This window comes from Anthonomus grandis, chromosome 1 (assembly GCF_022605725.1).
Source record: "Anthonomus grandis grandis chromosome 1, icAntGran1.3, whole genome shotgun sequence".
NCBI classification, from domain to species: domain Eukaryota; kingdom Metazoa; phylum Arthropoda; class Insecta; order Coleoptera; family Curculionidae; genus Anthonomus; species Anthonomus grandis.
This window is the reverse complement of record NC_065546.1, coordinates 34,807,818-34,825,530: the sequence shown is the minus strand read 5'-3', so window position 1 is coordinate 34,825,530 and position 17,713 is coordinate 34,807,818. Positions and strand designations below refer to the sequence as shown.

General features: G+C 34.5%; 1 protein-coding gene across 1 annotated transcript in view; it reads right to left on the bottom strand.

The window, feature by feature from the left end:
* Positions 1-5: 5 nt before the first annotated feature.
* Positions 6-17,713, bottom strand: part of LOC126734221 (uncharacterized) — a 33,723-nt gene continuing 16,015 nt past the window's right edge. The window contains exons 8-16 of the mRNA XM_050437758.1: positions 10,022-10,151; positions 9,847-9,969; positions 9,696-9,785; positions 9,517-9,640; positions 9,360-9,462; positions 9,196-9,311; positions 9,047-9,138; positions 311-400; positions 6-259 (exon numbers count right to left, since the gene is read on the bottom strand). Coding sequence (XP_050293715.1) covers positions 200-259; positions 311-400; positions 9,047-9,138; positions 9,196-9,311; positions 9,360-9,462; positions 9,517-9,640; positions 9,696-9,785; positions 9,847-9,969; positions 10,022-10,151 — 928 coding nt within the window. The 3' untranslated portion in view covers positions 6-199. The remainder of the gene's footprint in view (positions 260-310; positions 401-9,046; positions 9,139-9,195; positions 9,312-9,359; positions 9,463-9,516; positions 9,641-9,695; positions 9,786-9,846; positions 9,970-10,021; positions 10,152-17,713) is intronic.

Genomic DNA, 17,713 nt, shown 5'->3' with positions numbered 1-17,713 from the left:
CCTTATTCAATACTAATAAAGTGGACATCTACTGATAAATATTTTTTTTTATCATAACACCTATGATAAATGTTTTTGTCCTAATATAGGAATACAGGTAAAAGTTTTAAAACAACAATATAAAGCACATTTATTACCATAAAGCTATCTAATAATAATGTGTTGCTGTATATAATACAGAGAGAGTATGCTGGGATTCTTAAAAGTAATTTTTATTCTTAAGTCGCTTAATGAAGACCGGTTCAATGTCCTCGTCCTCCTTAAAAAATTTTTGTTTAACACTTAACAATGAAAGACATTAAAAACTTACAGCAAAAAATGACGAAGTCTCTATTTCAACATTGTTTTGGGTGCCACCCTCTTTACATACCAGCCAAAATGTTTCCATCATTCCTTTCCCCTAAAAAATCACAATTAAACCGAGGTCTACAAATGTTCTGGAATTCCCTAATGGAATATTCATTACATGTCAATTGTCACATCACTGTTCTACGTGAGGATCAGATATACAGGTGAGTGTCGTGAACTGGAAAATAATTTTAAAAAATGTGTTCTTATCCCGCTTATCCGATTCTCATTGTTTTTAAATTATATTCAAATAGCTTACTGCTTCTTATCACAAATGCTGTAGGTACCTATTGTTTGGTCCATTTTGTTGCTTCGACATGTAATAGTGTCAGTATGTTTGAGGCGCTTAATTTCGAGTTATAGAATACGCAAATACGATTTTTCTTTCTACGGCTTATTTAATACAGGTGCTGTTCAAGAATACCGAAAAGAGAAATTCTGCCTTTATCCAAAATAATAATTTTTTTAGTGGTTCGCCATCTAGAAAAAATTTTTAGAATACCTGACGCGACCAGAGGATCAAGCACCCTCTTTAAAATTGGTTGATAGTAAGCTTAGTATTTTTCTTTTAAATATTCAGTCCTTAAGACACAAAACTAACGGTCTATTTTTATTGCTAGAAGAACTAAATTTCCCTGAAATAGTTGCTATTACTGAACATTGGTTAAATACTGATGAACCCATATATATGTTGAAAATTACAACATCATAGCTAGATACAATAGAACAAACATAACGCATGGAGGCACATTGCTAATGTCCACTAATAGCGACTTTTCAGTAGTGACAAAGTTTGATAACTTATTATCTGAAAAATTGTTTGAATTTTCCATTGTTTATAATAATTCACTTGATCTCTACATTGTTTGTCTATATAGAACACCCGACACTGATATACAAAGTTTTAGCCAGAAACTACTAAGCTTGCTAGAATCCATGCCCTTAAAGAGCAAACTAATTTTATGTGGCGACCTTAATATTGACTATTCCAGTGTATGTGCTGCCCAAGAATCACTCCAGTCTATATTCGAGTTAATGGGCTTGAAAATGCACATAGATTCACCCACCAGAATAACTAAAAATAGCTCCACCACCATCGATTTCGTAGTATCATCCTTTGCTCCAGAACTCTTAAATTGTACTATTTTCAGTTCGGGCTTTTCAGATCATGAAGCTATATTAACCAGCTTCTCTTTGGATTCAATTAACAATAGCACTTTGCGTAAATTAGGCTGTGTTTATAACAAATTAATTTTCTAAATTTTAAGAATCATTGTCTAACGGAAAACTGGAACTTTCTTTCAAATGATGGCGATAATGAGTTCTTCAGGTTCTTAAATTCGCTATCAGGTATGGCAAATATATCTTTTCCTCTAAGGCCAATTAAAACTAAAAAACAAAAGCCCTGGTCCTCCAAAGGTCTTCGTGTATCGGCAAAAAATATGCGCTCACTTTCCTACCTAAAAAAGTTCCCAGAATCTATTGCTTTTTATAATTACGTCAAGCAGTATAGGAAAACTTATCTTAAAACAATTAAGGCTGTAACAGAAATCTATTACAGTGGGAGGCTGGCAAAATCTGGCAATGTAGCTAAAGAAACATGGTCTATTGTTAACGAACTAAGAAATAAGTCTACCTAGCACTATCTCTACATCACCCGAGGACCTAGACAACTACTTTGTAAACGTGGCATAAAATCTAATGGCCATCATAACACCTTCTGATGATCCTCTGTCATATCTCCTAATGAAAATTTGCACAATTTCTTTTTTACGCCAGTATCATTTACAGAACTTCAAAGTACAATTAACGAAATAAAAAACAAATCATCAGCTGGTACAGATGGGCTTACTCTTAAAATGTTTTTAAATACGCCTGATTGTACTCTAATCCATTTAGTAGACCTAATCAACATGTCATTTCAAAATGGGGGCTTTCCAAACTGCCTTAAAACTGCAATAATCATTCCATTACATAAAGGAGGAGATAAAGATCAAGCCTCAACCTATCGTCCAATTGCACTTCTTCCAACCCTCTCAAAGATCATAGAACGCCTGGCTAAAAAAAGGTTTTTGTCATTTTTTTTAAATATAATATCTTAACCCCTTATCAGTTTGTATTTCTGAGCAAAAAATGCACCAACGATGCTATGTTCTCCCTATTTAACAGCGTTTATTCAAATATCAACAAAAATTACTTAACAGCAACAATTTTCTGTGACTTTTCAAAGGCTTTTGATTGCGTAAACCATGTTATTTTAATTAACAAATTGCAGCACTATGGATTCAGAGGTATATCCCTTCAATGGTTTAAGTCATATTTGTGCAACAGAAGTCAACTTGTAAAGGTCGATACGTCAAGATCTTCTTGTAAACCAATTGAATGTGGGGTACCTCAAGGTTCCGTTTTGGGTCCTATGCTCTTTCTGCTGTTTATAAGTGACCTGGCCAGCCTGAACATAAGCGGAAAAATCTGTCTTTTTGTTGATGAGCTTCACTTGGAGCAATCCGAATACAATGACACTACATACAACAATTTCCAACGACTTGGTCTTTATTAAATCGTGGTGCGATTCCAATCTTTTATGCCTAAATCTCTCAAAAACTAAAGTCTTATCATATAAAACGACCATTCCTCCATTTTAAACAATACCAGTTTGGAAGTTGTTAAGTCTGTCAAGTTCTTGGGTCTTGTTGTGGACGACTTGAAATGGGATTTGCACATAGATACGTTATCTAAAAAACTAAACTCGGCATGTTTCGCCATAAGATCAATCTCAAGAGAATTAGGCTTTTATACTGCCAAAACAGTTTATTATGCTCTTTTTAAGTCACATCTTCGTTACGCCCTTCCATTCTGAGGTACATGCTGCAAGACCCAATTTGAGCGTATATTTAAAATTCAAAAGAGAGCGCTTCGCTACTTATTAGGACTTAATAGTAGAGCACACTGCCAAGTAAGTTTTATAAAATATAAGATCCTTACTCTTCCCTCGTTATTTATATTTGAATCTATCTGCCTTATCCGCAAACATGTGTCGCAGATTCTAGAAAAACCATCCCACGGCTATTCACTAAGAAACGTTGATCATAATCTTCATCTGCCAATTCCACGGTCGGAATTAGTAAAGAACTCTATACTTTATGCAGCAATAAAAATGCACAACCATCTGCCTTCCGTAATAAAATTGATGACTACTTTTAGTTGTTTTCGCAATGCCCTAAAATCTTTACTACTGCAAAAAGCCCTATATACAGTAGAAGACTTTTTTAATATTTCCTTTTAAAGCACACACACTGGCGTTATTAGCTACCTATTATTTGCAAAATGTTTGCCTGCTTTTTATTGTATGTTTTATTTTATTGTATGATTTTTTTGAGACTAAGGTTTTTGACAATGTTATACATATAATTGTGTGTATATTTGTATATAAAAATTATCTTATTTATGTATTTCAACCAAATTGTACAATTTGATAATTTGTACAGTATTTTTCTTTTGTTATGTACCTATTTACTTTGTGTGTATTTTGTCTGAGTATTTTTTTATGTTTATTTGTTTATATTTGTATTTTTTTTCCTTTAGCTTTGTCGATAAAATGTAATTTTTCTGACAATAAAGCATTTTGATTTGATTGATTTGATTGAAATCCGAAAAAAAATGTAGAGTAAAGTCGGCATATATGGAATAGTCGGGTAATATAGAACTTTTCATAATTTTTAAACTGGTGGCTCCATCTCTAGAGTGATGGCGACATTAGAATTCTTGTTGAAATTCTAGACTGTTGGCATGAAAATTTCCGCATACGCCATCAACGCCGAAAAAGTTGAGGTTATGATTTTTCACATGTTCAGAGTTTGTACACGGGGTCAGTTAAAATCGTTTTGTGACTACATTTTGTTGAAACAAAAGTGTTTAAGCGCATGGTAAGTTTGTTTAGGCATAATATGGTAGAAATCTTAAAGATTTGCTTTGATATTTTTCATGATACTATATAGAGTACTTGTTTTGTTTACATATTGTGTAGCGTGTAATATGGGATATTCCATATTACCTGCCCTATCCCATATTACCCGCTCAGTATAAAATAGAGTTTTTTTTTAATTTTCAGACATAATGGCTGCTCCCTTCAAGCAAAAGCGAAAACAATGGAGTGAGGAAGATATGGAAAACGCCATTGAATCAGTAAGAAACAAAAATATGGGTTATTTGGCGGCAGCAAAAAGATTTAAAGTTCCACGCTCAACACTTTTTCGCCTCTGTCATACTGAGGGGCCTCCAGCAATTGTGAGTAAAACGAAGTTGGGTAAACGACCAGTTTTGTCAGAGGAGTTGGAAAAGGAACTAGTTCAATATTTACTTATAATGGATCAGAAGTTTTTTGGTCTGACAAGAAGGGATGCCCGATCTCTAGCATTCCAACTTGCTACACGTAACAATATACCAAATCCATTCTCTCTTTTACGTGAATCTGCGGGAAAAGATTGGTTTTCATCATTCATGCACAGGCATAAGGCTACACTAAGTTTACGAAAGCCCACTAGAACTTCCCTAGCAAGAGCCGTTGGTTTTAATAGGGAAAATGTCAATGAGTTTTTCGACTTATTAGAGAGGACTATGGCGGAGCGAAATTATGGACCTCATCAAATATATAATGTAGATGAGTCGGGGTTGTCCATTGTGCAATCAAGATGTCCAGAAGTGGTATCGCTTAGAGGCAAACGACAAGTTGGTACTCTCACATCAGCCGAAAGAGGTTCACTTATAACCATCGTAATGTGTATGAGTGCGGCAGGTAATTTTGTGCCACCGATGATCATCTTTCCACGCAAAAAAGCCAGTGAGCAGTTGAAAAAGGGGGCACTTCCAGAATCGCTGTTTGCTTTTCACCCATCCGGGTGGATTCAAACAGATTTATTTACAAAATGGTTTGACCACTTCCTAGAGCTAGCCAAACCTTCAGCAACAAAACCAATACTGTTGATATTAGACGGCCATCACACTCAAACTAGAAATCTAGATGTACTTATCAAAGCTAAAGAAAATAATGTTACTATTTTATGCCTACCACCACATACAACGCACAAACTTCAGCCCCTTGATAAGACCGTCATGGGTGCATTAAAGACCTTCTATAACGAAGAAGTGAGAATCTTCATGAGAACGGAAAAACGTGCAGTAACACATTTTGATATTTGCCAGTTATTTGGTAGCGCCTATCTTAAAGTGCAATCGGGGAAAGAGCTGTTAAAGGATTTAGTGCCACTGGGATCTACCCTTTAAGAAGAAATATTTTCACAGACGAAGAATTTGCGGCCGAAATGCAAAACGAAAATCAAAATTTGCCGAACGATAATACACGTCCTCATAATGAGCAAAATAACTTGCCTTATGTTTATCCTAGTGACATAATTCCAGTTCCAGAACTAACAAAGAAGCCACAAGCAACTTGCCCGAGTTGCAAGCACAGGCAACTCGGGGAAGAAAATGTGGGCGTTCCAAAATAATCACGTCGACGCCGAATAAGGAGGAATTAGAACAATCAATTAATCTCTCAAAACAAAAAGTTACACGAAACGTTTTCGATGAACCTGGATCTAGTGGATTACAAACCAAGAAAAAAAGTCACGAAAAAATATGTACCATCTAGTTCCTCTGATTCAGAATCTGAAGCAGTAATTGATGATTCATCTGATGATGATCTGCCATTAAGCTGCTACAATAAAAAACCAACCGGTGAAGATGTCCCATGTATTTTTTGCCTAGAAACATTTTCCTCAAGCCGAAGTAGAGAAATATGGGTGCAATGCGCAATCTGCCATGAATGGGCTCACGAAGCTTGTACCAGTGCAGAAAAAGATGTATTTGTTTGCGATTTTTGCAATTCCTAGATATACTTTTATATTCATATTGATGTTCTGAAGTTAAATAATTTTAGTAAAGTTTTTTAGTTTTTTGCGTATAATAAGTCTATTCCATATTACCCGATATGCATATTCCATATTACCCTCCTTTTTTTTTGTCGGCCATTTTTTTCAGAAGTATATATTAATGAAATCATGCAGCTCTAAACACTTATGTTTTGATGTTATCGCTATGAAAATGATTGGTATTCCATATATGCCGACTTTACTCTATTTATCAGAGTTTTTAACAAACTTTGCTATTAGTTGGCCTCCAAGATCTCCAGGCCTCATACCACTAGACTATAATTTGTGGGGCTAGTTTAAAAATGAGGTGTACAAAGATGTCGACATCCGGCAGGCCCTAACATATGGGTTTTTAACAAATAATTTTCACGTGTACGATACTCACGTGGAGTTTGATACATTCTTTCTGACTCACCGTGTATAATAATAATAATAATTTAAAAAAAAATACTTTACCGACTAAAATGCAAAAAGAAGCTAGAAAGCAATAAAAATTGTTCGAGTCCAGCACCTAATAAAATACTTAAAACTACTTAATATCTAAACAATCTCAAAATATTGCATATAGCTGCCGCAAAAGGATTAATCTAGTATAGATTACAAGTATTATTTAGAGTAACTAACACTTACAGCGTTATAAGTGATTTCAAACGGAATCATTAGGTAGGCAATGAAAATGTAAAACAAACAACAAAAAGTTCAAATTGATAGCACAACTAGAAAATCCGGCGTCAACCCATAATACTTGACATCAATGATTCAAATGATTATGATTCAAAAGATTTTTTGAAGAGTTTAATTTTTCTTTTAATTAAAATCTGAATTTTTTGTCAATGCCCTTAGATAGGCGGGAATACCGGTGTACAAGCGATAGACATTATATGAAAAGTTGCGTTCGAACATAAATGTTTTATGCCGAGGATGAACTATTAATCCTCCATATCTTAGGTTTATATTATCTACGTCCGTTCTATATTGAATTCTGTTTGTTAAGTATGGAGGAGTTGTAGTCTTTATAATTTTATGAGAAAAACTAAAAAAATGCAACTCTCCACGTTTTTTCACATCCAACCATTTTGCATCCAACAGTTTGTGCGAGACAGGTTGGTGTTTTTTTATTCCATAAATAAATCTTAGGTATGACTCTGAATTTTTTGAATCCTAGCCTCATCGTTTTGGATCAGACATGAGCCATATACTACATCACAGTAATTGAAGAAGCGAAGAACAAAAATATCTGTTAACTCAATTTTTTGTTTCACTCTTAGTATATGTGGATAGAAAAGTTTTCATGAAAAATAAGTTCTCTTAATGAAAAGATCAACGTGGTGCTCCCTAAATCGTTCCGTATCGACACCACATTCTTAGAACAAACCGAAACAGGCACAAAATTACCATGAATATTCATTCTCTTGCTAAGCTCCGATTTATTTTTACCAAAATAGAGCACTGCTGATTTTTTCGGATTTACACTTAAATTATGTTTTTTAGAAATCTCTACCAAATGCTCCAGATTATCATCAATAGTTTGTTTTGCCTGTATCCAATCTTAAGGAAAAAATGAATATCTAGTTTGAGTGTCATTGGCGTATTGATCTGATTTACATCTACGTAGGGCTTTAGTGATGTTACACGTATAAATCTAAAACAGAATGGGAGATAGAATGGAACCGTGTGGAACCCCACTCTTAATTAGAGTATTCGGAGTTTCCCGATGATGTTGCAACAAACTAAAATCTTCTATGTAAATAAATTTCCATCATACGTACTGATTGTTTGGAGAATCCTATGTATGAAAGGATGGCTAGTAAAAGTTTATGGTTGATGGTATCGAAAGCCTTAGAATAATCTAGAAGGACTAAAGCAGTAGTTTTTTTAGCATCGTTCTCCCTCAATATGTCATCCGTGATGTTGGCAAGGGTAGAAACAACTATACCCTAGTCTGAACCCTGATGTTCTGGTAAAATTCGATAAACTTGTAAGTGTTCCTTCGGAGAGGCTTGGTAAAATACTTTCTGGTCTTAAGTCATTATATTCATTTAGCGAGTTTATTTTTGGCTAAGGTGTACTTTTCCTATTTTCCAGTTTGTAGGGAAAACGCCTTCTAGCAAACATGTATTTATAATATTCGCGATGTATGGCAGTATTTTTGGGCCACACACAGGAACGAAAGGAAAAAAAGTTTGTAAAATTTGTTTTTTTTATTTTGTTGGTAGGATAAAAAATCTTCATATGATATTGTTGCAGAACCTGAATATTGCATAAGAAAACGAACATCTGTTAGTTTTTCTGGGATTAATTTAAATTTTGAGCATTATTTATTATATAGGTTCTTAAGACGCTTCCAAATTGCGTTTTTGTTAGACCTAGTGCAAAATTCTAAGTAACGCTTTTTTCTTGAGCTATTGCGACATTAGTTAGGTTTTGCCATTGTTTATAGTAGATCCAATGCAAAAGCACTAAACTTTCAATTTATCAGGTTTCTTCAAATGATTAAGGCTTTGAACACTTAATGGAGCAGCAAAAATTATACAGTATTTACTATCTGACGCCTACTATGTACTGAGACTTGATTTATCATATGGCCATAAAAGCACATTTTGTCAACCCAAAATGAATTTTTTACAAATCTATTGGCAAGTACCCAATAACTTTTTAACCCATTTTTCCAGTGATATTAAATTGACCTCAAGATTTATGAAAGGTTGATCTTAGCCTATTTAGACTTCAAACATTTCCAGAACAGTTGGTGGTATAATTCCACTTACCTTGACCTCAACCAAACCCCTTTCCTCAATCCTATACCCCCCAATAGAGTCCAGGGCCTTTTTCATGTCCGAACTAATATGGATCTTTGAGGCTTCAAAAAATGTAAATTTTCCAAGAAAAGTTCAAAATAAATTTAGAATTTAATTACCCACACCGGTAGATTCCATCCTGGAAGCAGTATTAACTGTATCCCCGAAGAGACAGTACCGGGGCATTTTTGAACCCACTATACCGGCCACCACTGGGCCTGTATGAGCTCCAGACCTAAAAAAAAATATGAACAAAATTATAATTAGCTAAGTCCTATTATACCTGATGCGCAATTTCTCAGATTTCCTATGGGGAATTTTAAAGTGCTTCGATCCGGCAAGCAAATCCAAGGCCATACTGGCAATTTCCGAGACATGTTTATTCCCTAAAATAAATTCAATGAAAGCGACAGTTTTTTAAAATTCTTGGTTTAACTCACCATTTGGTACTGGTAATCCTGAGGCTACCATATAAGAATCCCCAATGGTTTCCACCTTATATACGTCATAACACTCAATTCTGGCATCAAATTGCTTGTAGATCTTATTAAGAAATGTGACCACCTGGAAAAAAAATTAAATAAATAATTAAATGATGTTTATTTGTTTGGTATGTTACCTCTAAAGGAGTGCTCATGGCAGCAATTTCCGTAAACCCGACTATATCACTGAAATAAACTGTCACCGAGGCATAATATTCAGCAGGAACCTGCAAAACAACATATATATATATATATATTTTTTTTTTAACCAACGAAGTCCAATTTTACTTGTCTGGTTTGTTTTAACTGCGTGGCCACGCTCGGCGGCAACATCTGGAACAACAACGAGTCACTTTTTTGCTTCTCTCTCTTCAGCTCGTTCGCTTTTTTCGATAAATTCGCTGCGTACAGCTAAAAACGCCATAAAATTCATTTTGGAATTTCAAAATTGAACGAATTTTACTTGAATTGTCGCAACAGCGTTATGGACCAGCCAAATTATCACTGGAGAAACCGCGAGTACTACCAGCAATATCGTGATGCCCAAGGCCTCCTGGTTGGCCGCGTCTTGTAAATTTTGATTTACGTAATCCCTAAAATATCAACAAAAACTATGAAAATGTCCGTCATTGAAATTTGAAAAAACTGCCAGTTTGCCATAATAGCTTTCAAGTTCGTCAAAGAGTAGCGCTGTCAACTATGAGTTTCCTGCTAGTGTACCTTAATAATTATCTGTTGGGTCAAAATAGGATTCTTTTTTAGATATGTTAATAATTATTGTTAACTTCTAACCTACAAGTGTTGCCAACTGTAAGGAATTTCACCTCTTTAGTGATATTTGTTGAGCGTGAACATTAGAGGAAAATCATATTATAATCCAGTACTAACGTCTTACTGAAGGGAAGAAAGACTTTTTTAGGGGAATATTTCAGCAACTGTGTGCACCACCGCTTGCAAACTAAATAGAGAAAAGTTTTCTTTTTTTTTTTGGGAGAAAAATATCTTCTCTAGTGACAACACCGGACCTTAAGTGTATTTTTTTTAATCTTAGGCGGGAAACAACTTGTCTGTTGTGGCTTAATTTTTGAAGAGAAAAAACAAGTAGAAATTTATGTTTTTTTTTTAAATGGAAGACTTTATACATTATTTGATTTTTATGAATCTCGATGTCATGCATGTCATACTTTAATCAAGTAGTTTTTGAATTAAAGACAGTTGAATTTTTTTTTTCAACCTTAAGAGGCTACAGAGCCATAAGCTTTGTTCGCGATGACAATTCTGAACGGATCCTGGATCAGTTAGGAACTCATCCTTTAAGGATCTGCGCATGCGTGATTCATAACCGGTTCGGAATTTATTTAATCGCGAACGATCTACGGACTGTCAACGTTTTACCAATTGGCTTCAACTAGGATTGTCGCCCTGGTACGATTAAATGCTTCTGCGAATCATTCATCCGGAGAAGGAACTAGAACAGTGCTTTCTTCCTCTTTCTCCTGACTTCTACATAGTGCTGTATTTGCTTCAAGTTCCAACCAGAGTCTGATATCCTTTTTCCAGATTTTATCGCTGATACAGTCCATGTCGGTTCTGGGTCTTTAAGTCTATTGCTAGCCCCCTTCATTGGAAGTTCGATTACCCTTCTTGCGGCGCCATGATTGCCCTTCTGTGATAGGATAATCTCTGGCTTGTCTTGCTCTCTGTCTAGGTCTTTGACCTCAAACTTGAGTCTCAAACTGTCCTAAAGCGTTTGTTGCTGCCTTGTCCTCTGTAATGATTGCAAAGATTCGACCCTCTTCTCTCATCAGTTGGACACAAGTACCATACTGAGCCGCTTTGACTAACCTGGGTAACCCCTTTCTATCCTTTATTACAAAGCTGTGTGATCTTAGTTTTATTCGTCTTAGTCCCATACGCCCAAAGTCTTCTGTTCTTTGTGTTTTATTAAGTATCTGAATAACAGTCCTCCTTTTTGCCTCATGCCACGATAGTGATGCTATTTGGTTATATATGTAGTATAATGCATAGCAAATGAAAGAAAATTTAATTCCCTTCAAAGGTGTATTACGAGTTTTTTTCTCAAAATTCTTATTTTTTGAGTAAATTGGGAAAAACTAAACAAATACGTACTCTTAGTTTTTTTGCATAAAATATTATTTGCCTTGTTTTTAGTTATGATACATATCAAATTGTAGGAAACCGAATTCTCTTTAAATAATGTCTAATGAGTTTTTCTTGGAAATTGTTTAGTTTTCGAGTAAATGGGAAAAAACTGAACTAATACGTACCCCTAGTTTTTTTACATAAAGGTCTTGTTTCTTCTATATGTAATGATGGGTCTCACCATTGTGAACTACCAGTGTATCATTTTTGGTGTGAGCCCCATGATCTGCCGAACATTCTATGATAGTACATATAAGATTTTTTTGTATTTTTTTTTGCTTGCAATTCTTTTATTTAGTGGTCGCAGGATAACCTTATGTCAATAATCTATGCGATCTTTTTGTGTCTAGTAAGGATCTAGTTGGTTGTATATTATTTGATTGTCTGTCCTGATTGTTTTTGTCACAATTGATTACATTATTATTGTCCATCTAGTATTTAAGGTCGTATTTTTAGTATGGCTTAGACTTGTTGTATTCCTGCTTGTCATCCCGCGGATCTATATAAGCATCTTGATTATAAATGCGGAAGGCCTCTGGTTTGTCATGACATATTTTTAGTCTATATTTATCGGATGCTAGTTCTAGATGAAGGATAAACTTTCTATAGTTTTCAGCGCCGATGAGTTGATTTTGTCTTACCTGCAAGAATCCTTTCGTTTCAGTGAGATTGTCCCTACTGAGATACAACGTTGACAATTGTTTTCATACTTTCTCAGCTTGTTGTTTAGCTGAAATGTACGCTCTATATTGATGCTTTTTTGGATTCCGTAGCTAGTAATTACTGTACTTCTCTTATAGGCTCAATGGTGCAAACTCATCATTGCTCATTAGCCTGATATCTTCTGCGTGCGTCTTGGATAATCTTGGATAATGGAGTATAATCTGTTCAGTTGCAGAGATGTTAAGTTTTTCTAATTGTTTTTTCAGGTTATAGTCATGGAATGGCTTGTAAGACACCGAAGTAAGTATATATTTTTTATTCTATGTGCTAAGTAAATAGTTGTTTAATTTTTTGCTACGGCTCTGTCTTAAGTTGAGTTATCCTTTAGTTTTGTTATATCAATTATATTTGCTGTTTTTTTCTTTTTTGTGGAAGTTTATGATACCTGATCTATTGTGAATTATTTTTCAATTAGTTAAGAGTTTATAGGTATAAAGTAAAAAGTTAAGAGTATAGGAGTTTTGTTCCTGTGGATTTTTGCGTTTTCGTTTTCGATACATTCTTTATGATTTTATTTGTAGTATGGGACCATGTCTGTGGGTAGTTCTTTTTCTTCTCTTAATGAATGGTGTATAACTTTTGCCACGTCATGTCGAATTATGTTATCTGTGGAAACTAAGTAAGAACAGCTTAATGTTAGATATTGTATGGTTTCTGATTTGTCCCCACAGAGCCTAAATTTAACATCAAGTTCTTGATGACTAGTTTTTTAATGGTAAGTTTTAGATTACTACTTTATTTATAATTGTATTTCTGAGATCTAAATTTGTTTGGGTTAGTATGGGTTATGTTTTCCGATTTTTTTGTTTAGGAAGTTTTTTTTTTCTTTAACCAGTAAAGATTTAAAGCAGAGAAATGGTTAAGAAATACTGTAATAAATTTTGATGGAGTTATTTTTTCTGAGTCTCCTTCCTGTTCTATAAGGATGCCGCAAATCGAACTGCTAGTTTATTCGTCAGTGCTGAGCTCATTCGAAAATGTTGTAAATACAGGTTATCATCAAATTATGAGACAATGTTTTCAAAATATCCAACATTTCTGGAAACTTCGGTAACTTCTAAGAGTTTCTCCAAGTCCTCATCACTGGAACGTAAATGATCAGACATTGCAATTTTACTATGGACAACTAATCTAAAACCAAATCGATTTAATTAAAACAGGAATTGCTATTTAAGCAACATAAAACTAGGTAACAAAAAACAGTAGAACAAGCAATAATTATTTGTAACAATAACTATTATTGATTTTAAATTTAAAATTAAAATAAGCACCACTTATCCGAAAATAAACACAAAAAAGAGTAAATAGTCGACATACATCAAATATGTCATTAAAAATCGGCTGCGCAAGTCCAGAACTCAAAATTCTAATGAGAGTCCAAGGATCGATTGGACTAGTTATAGATTGATCCTGAACAAGTAAAGCTTCGGTTTCCTACGAAGCGGTACCGCAAAAGAGCGGCCGTAATTTGGCGGCCGTTTTTGTCAACGAGTTGTACGGCCGCTTTGGACGGTGAATATTACTGTAAAGTAATACGGTGCGATGAAATACGGCGGCAAGAGCCAGTTCTCAGTTCAAATCAAAGATTGTGTGTGGTATTTGAAAGATGGACGACCTAAGTTTGGCTATTCTAATAGTTCTTGAGGATAATAAAATAAGAATAATACAGAGGCTTGATCTCAAAAACACATTCATTATTACTTCCGTTTTACACTTGGGCAGCTATCTAAAAAAACACAGTAACTCCGACCTTTTTTTGCAGCTTCTCCTACTGATCCGGTACTGGGTTTTCCCCTTTTCCTAATGTAGTAGTCTCTAATATAAGCCCAACGTTTACTGCAGTCAATATCTGAAATGTCAAAAAATAATTAAATATCACACTATCATTATATGTAATTGTTTATTTTTAACTAGGTCTATAATAATATGTAATGTTGACATTACTGTATTTTTAACAGTTTGGAAGAGTCACATTTTGTATTTTACGCGAGGAAAGGAGAGTACAGCAAAGTCAAGTCTAAATTTTCAAGATTTTTTTAATTAAATGCCTTTAATAAAAGAAATTTTCTGTAAAATTTAGACTTGACTTTACTGTATTCTCCTTCCCTCGCAGAAACAGTTCCAGAATCGCCAATTTGTTGCATTTTACTTCCAGTACAGCTTTCCCGTTACCATATATACCATACCATGTCACTTCTCCACAACAGGTACTAAATTAAATATTTTGTCAGTATTTGCTACATTGCCCATCTGATAGAAATAATCATGGTTGAAAATAGGATTGTAAACAGCACTTCTTGGAAAATTTTATCATTTTTAAGATTACACAATCTCTCGACAATAATCAAACATTTTCTCATTTCGTAGATTAATATACTAAACTGCTCGTCATAAAAATCGACGCACCTACTTTTTTGGCCAATATTTGACAGCTCGCCATTTAAAAACAAGTTAACGGATTTTGACAAACTTGGTAAATTCTGACTGCTTGATTCTTTGGCTCTTATGTCTAATTTTATTATTGGAATATTCTGCACACAAGATATATTACAGGGTGTTAAAGAAAGGGAAGGCGATACCTTCCGTTTTTCTTTCGATGGATCTGGCAAAGTACATAAACTGAAAGAACATAACCTATAATTAAACTCTACATTGAAAATCAATCGATACCTTCCATAGTTTTCTCAATTTTGGGATTACACTGGAATAAAGTGGAAAAATTACTATAAAATCGTAGTAGGCTAAGATATTGACAAAATCTTAAAAACGTCCCGAGGGATCATCTAACAGATACTATTGTTGCCTACTAGGACCATCAAACTCAACTACTCCACAAGTGTACAATACTTGAAATTAAAAAAAAAAACATCTCTGTCTTTAACACCCTGTAATATATCCAGTGTGCAGAAAATTACAATAATAAAATTAGACATAGGAGCCAAAGAATCAAGCAGTTAAAATTTACCAAGTTTTTCAAAATCCGTTCACTTATTTTTAAATGGCGAGGTATCAAATATTGGCCAAAAAAGTGGGTGAGTCGATTTTTATGATGAGCAGTTTATTATAACAGTATTGCCTTTTATTACACAGCTCATTCTTTTTAGATTTCTGGCTACCGGCGAGTCCTACAGATCTTTGGCATTTCAATTTCGAATAAGTCATTCATGGATTGATGTTATAGTACGACAGGTAGCAACTAGTATGGTCAAAAGGATGCTCAATGATATCATACCACCACCATCAATGGAAGATTTTCGCAAAATTTCTAGACAATATTTATCCAAATGGAACTTTCCGAATTGTGTTGGAGCAATAGATGGAAATCACATTCGAATAAAATCACCCAAAAAAAGCGGATCCCTGTATTTTAATTACAAATTTTATTCTATTGTCATGCTTGCCATTGTCGATGCGGATTTAAAATTTGTCGCTATTGACGTTGGATCATACGGTCGGGAAGGAGATGCAGGAATATATCTTAAAAGCAATTTTGGAAGGAAAATTTTAAATCACGAATTTAACATCCCTCCTCCTCAACAGCTTCCGAGAACAGACACTGTTCTTCCAAACGTCATTCTTGGGGACGAGGCATTTGCTTTACACGAAAATCTAATGAAACCTTTTCCAAGAAGGCAATCAGCAATTGATCATGATAAAGCAGTGTATAATTATCGCCTATCTCGTGCGAGGCGTACGACTGAAAATGCTTTCGGAATACTATGTGCATATTTTCGCATTTTGTTTCAACCCATAGCTGTACCTCCCGAAACAACAGATATGTTAATTGTGTGTGCCTGTATATTGCACAATATATTGCGTGAAGCAAAAATACCTGTTCCTAATCAAGCTACAGTAGATGATGTTATGCCTCTACCAACAGAAAATCTGATTAATCTAGCGGAAAATAATGCACGTGCCCGACAGACATCACTTGAAATTCGTGATAAATTCAAGAATTATTTCAATGGACTTGGCGCCATTGAATGGCAAGATCGTTACTCTAGAGAACATTGAAACCTTATACGATAACGATATATATGTATATGTATATAATAATTATATTATTAATAACTAATACTCACCTGTTTTACGAAGTGTAATCCCAATTTCCTGCCATAAGCTTTGTTATAGTTCCGTCTTTCGGTATTTTGATAATTTTACATTAAAAAGTGATTCATGAGTTCGAACAAAATCAATTAAAATTTCATCTTGTTTGCTAGACCAACTATTTTCTTCAGCCATTTCTAATTATTAGATATTATTTAAACGAACAATCACTACACTGACTACACAAGACTGCAGTTCACCCGAAAACGTTTATATAGACTACCGTCAAAAATCGTGTTTGCACTATCCCAACGTACAGAGCGGCCGCTTCCGAAATTACGGTGCCGTTTTTTTTGTGCCGAACGCTCTGGAGGAACACACTTCGATTTGCAAGCACATACACGCTTTTTCGCTGCGAAGCGTGCCGTTAAATTACGGCCGCTCTTTTGCGGTACCGCTTCGTAGGAAACCGAAGCTTAACAAAGCATCCACGAACGGAAGGATTTCGAACTAGAAGTTCAGGACTGATCACCGCGAACGATCTTTTTAACAATGCGCATGCGAAGTAATTTTGAACTTGTATAGGAATGTCACCGCGAACAAAGCTATAACTACTTGTCATAGGATAAAATGATTTTAATATTCGTTTCTTAAATTTTTAAGATGTATTTAGTGGAAGAAAAAATGTTAATGTCACTCGTCTTTTTTTTCCTATATTATAATAATACTAGTTATGGATTTACAGCCTCTTGCAAAAGATCAATTTCAGCAGTCTTTAATTCAAAAACTACTTGATTAAAGTATAACATGGAATACATCAAATTGTTGTAAATGTAAATTTTGACGCGGAATCAGAAAATCAAATATTATATAGGATGTTTCATTTACAAAAAAAAAATATAAAATTTTTCTGCAACGCCTTATATGAACACCCTTGTATATGTCAAAATAATCTTGAAATATGCTTTTTTCACCCTCTGTATACAAAAAAAATTCACACAAAAACTACAGCCATAAGGGAGGGAGGGAGTACTAAATGGACGTGCTGTATAAGGTAGAAGAGAAAACATCTAAACGCCAACAAAGAAACCGAAAGTTGAATAGAGAAAATTCTCCTTTTTATTTTTTAAAAAGAATGTCAAAATCGTTAAGCTGTCACCGGGCTAGCAGTTGGTTTTAAATCTAAGGCGTAAAGCATCTTAGATAAGGAAGGAGAAAGGCG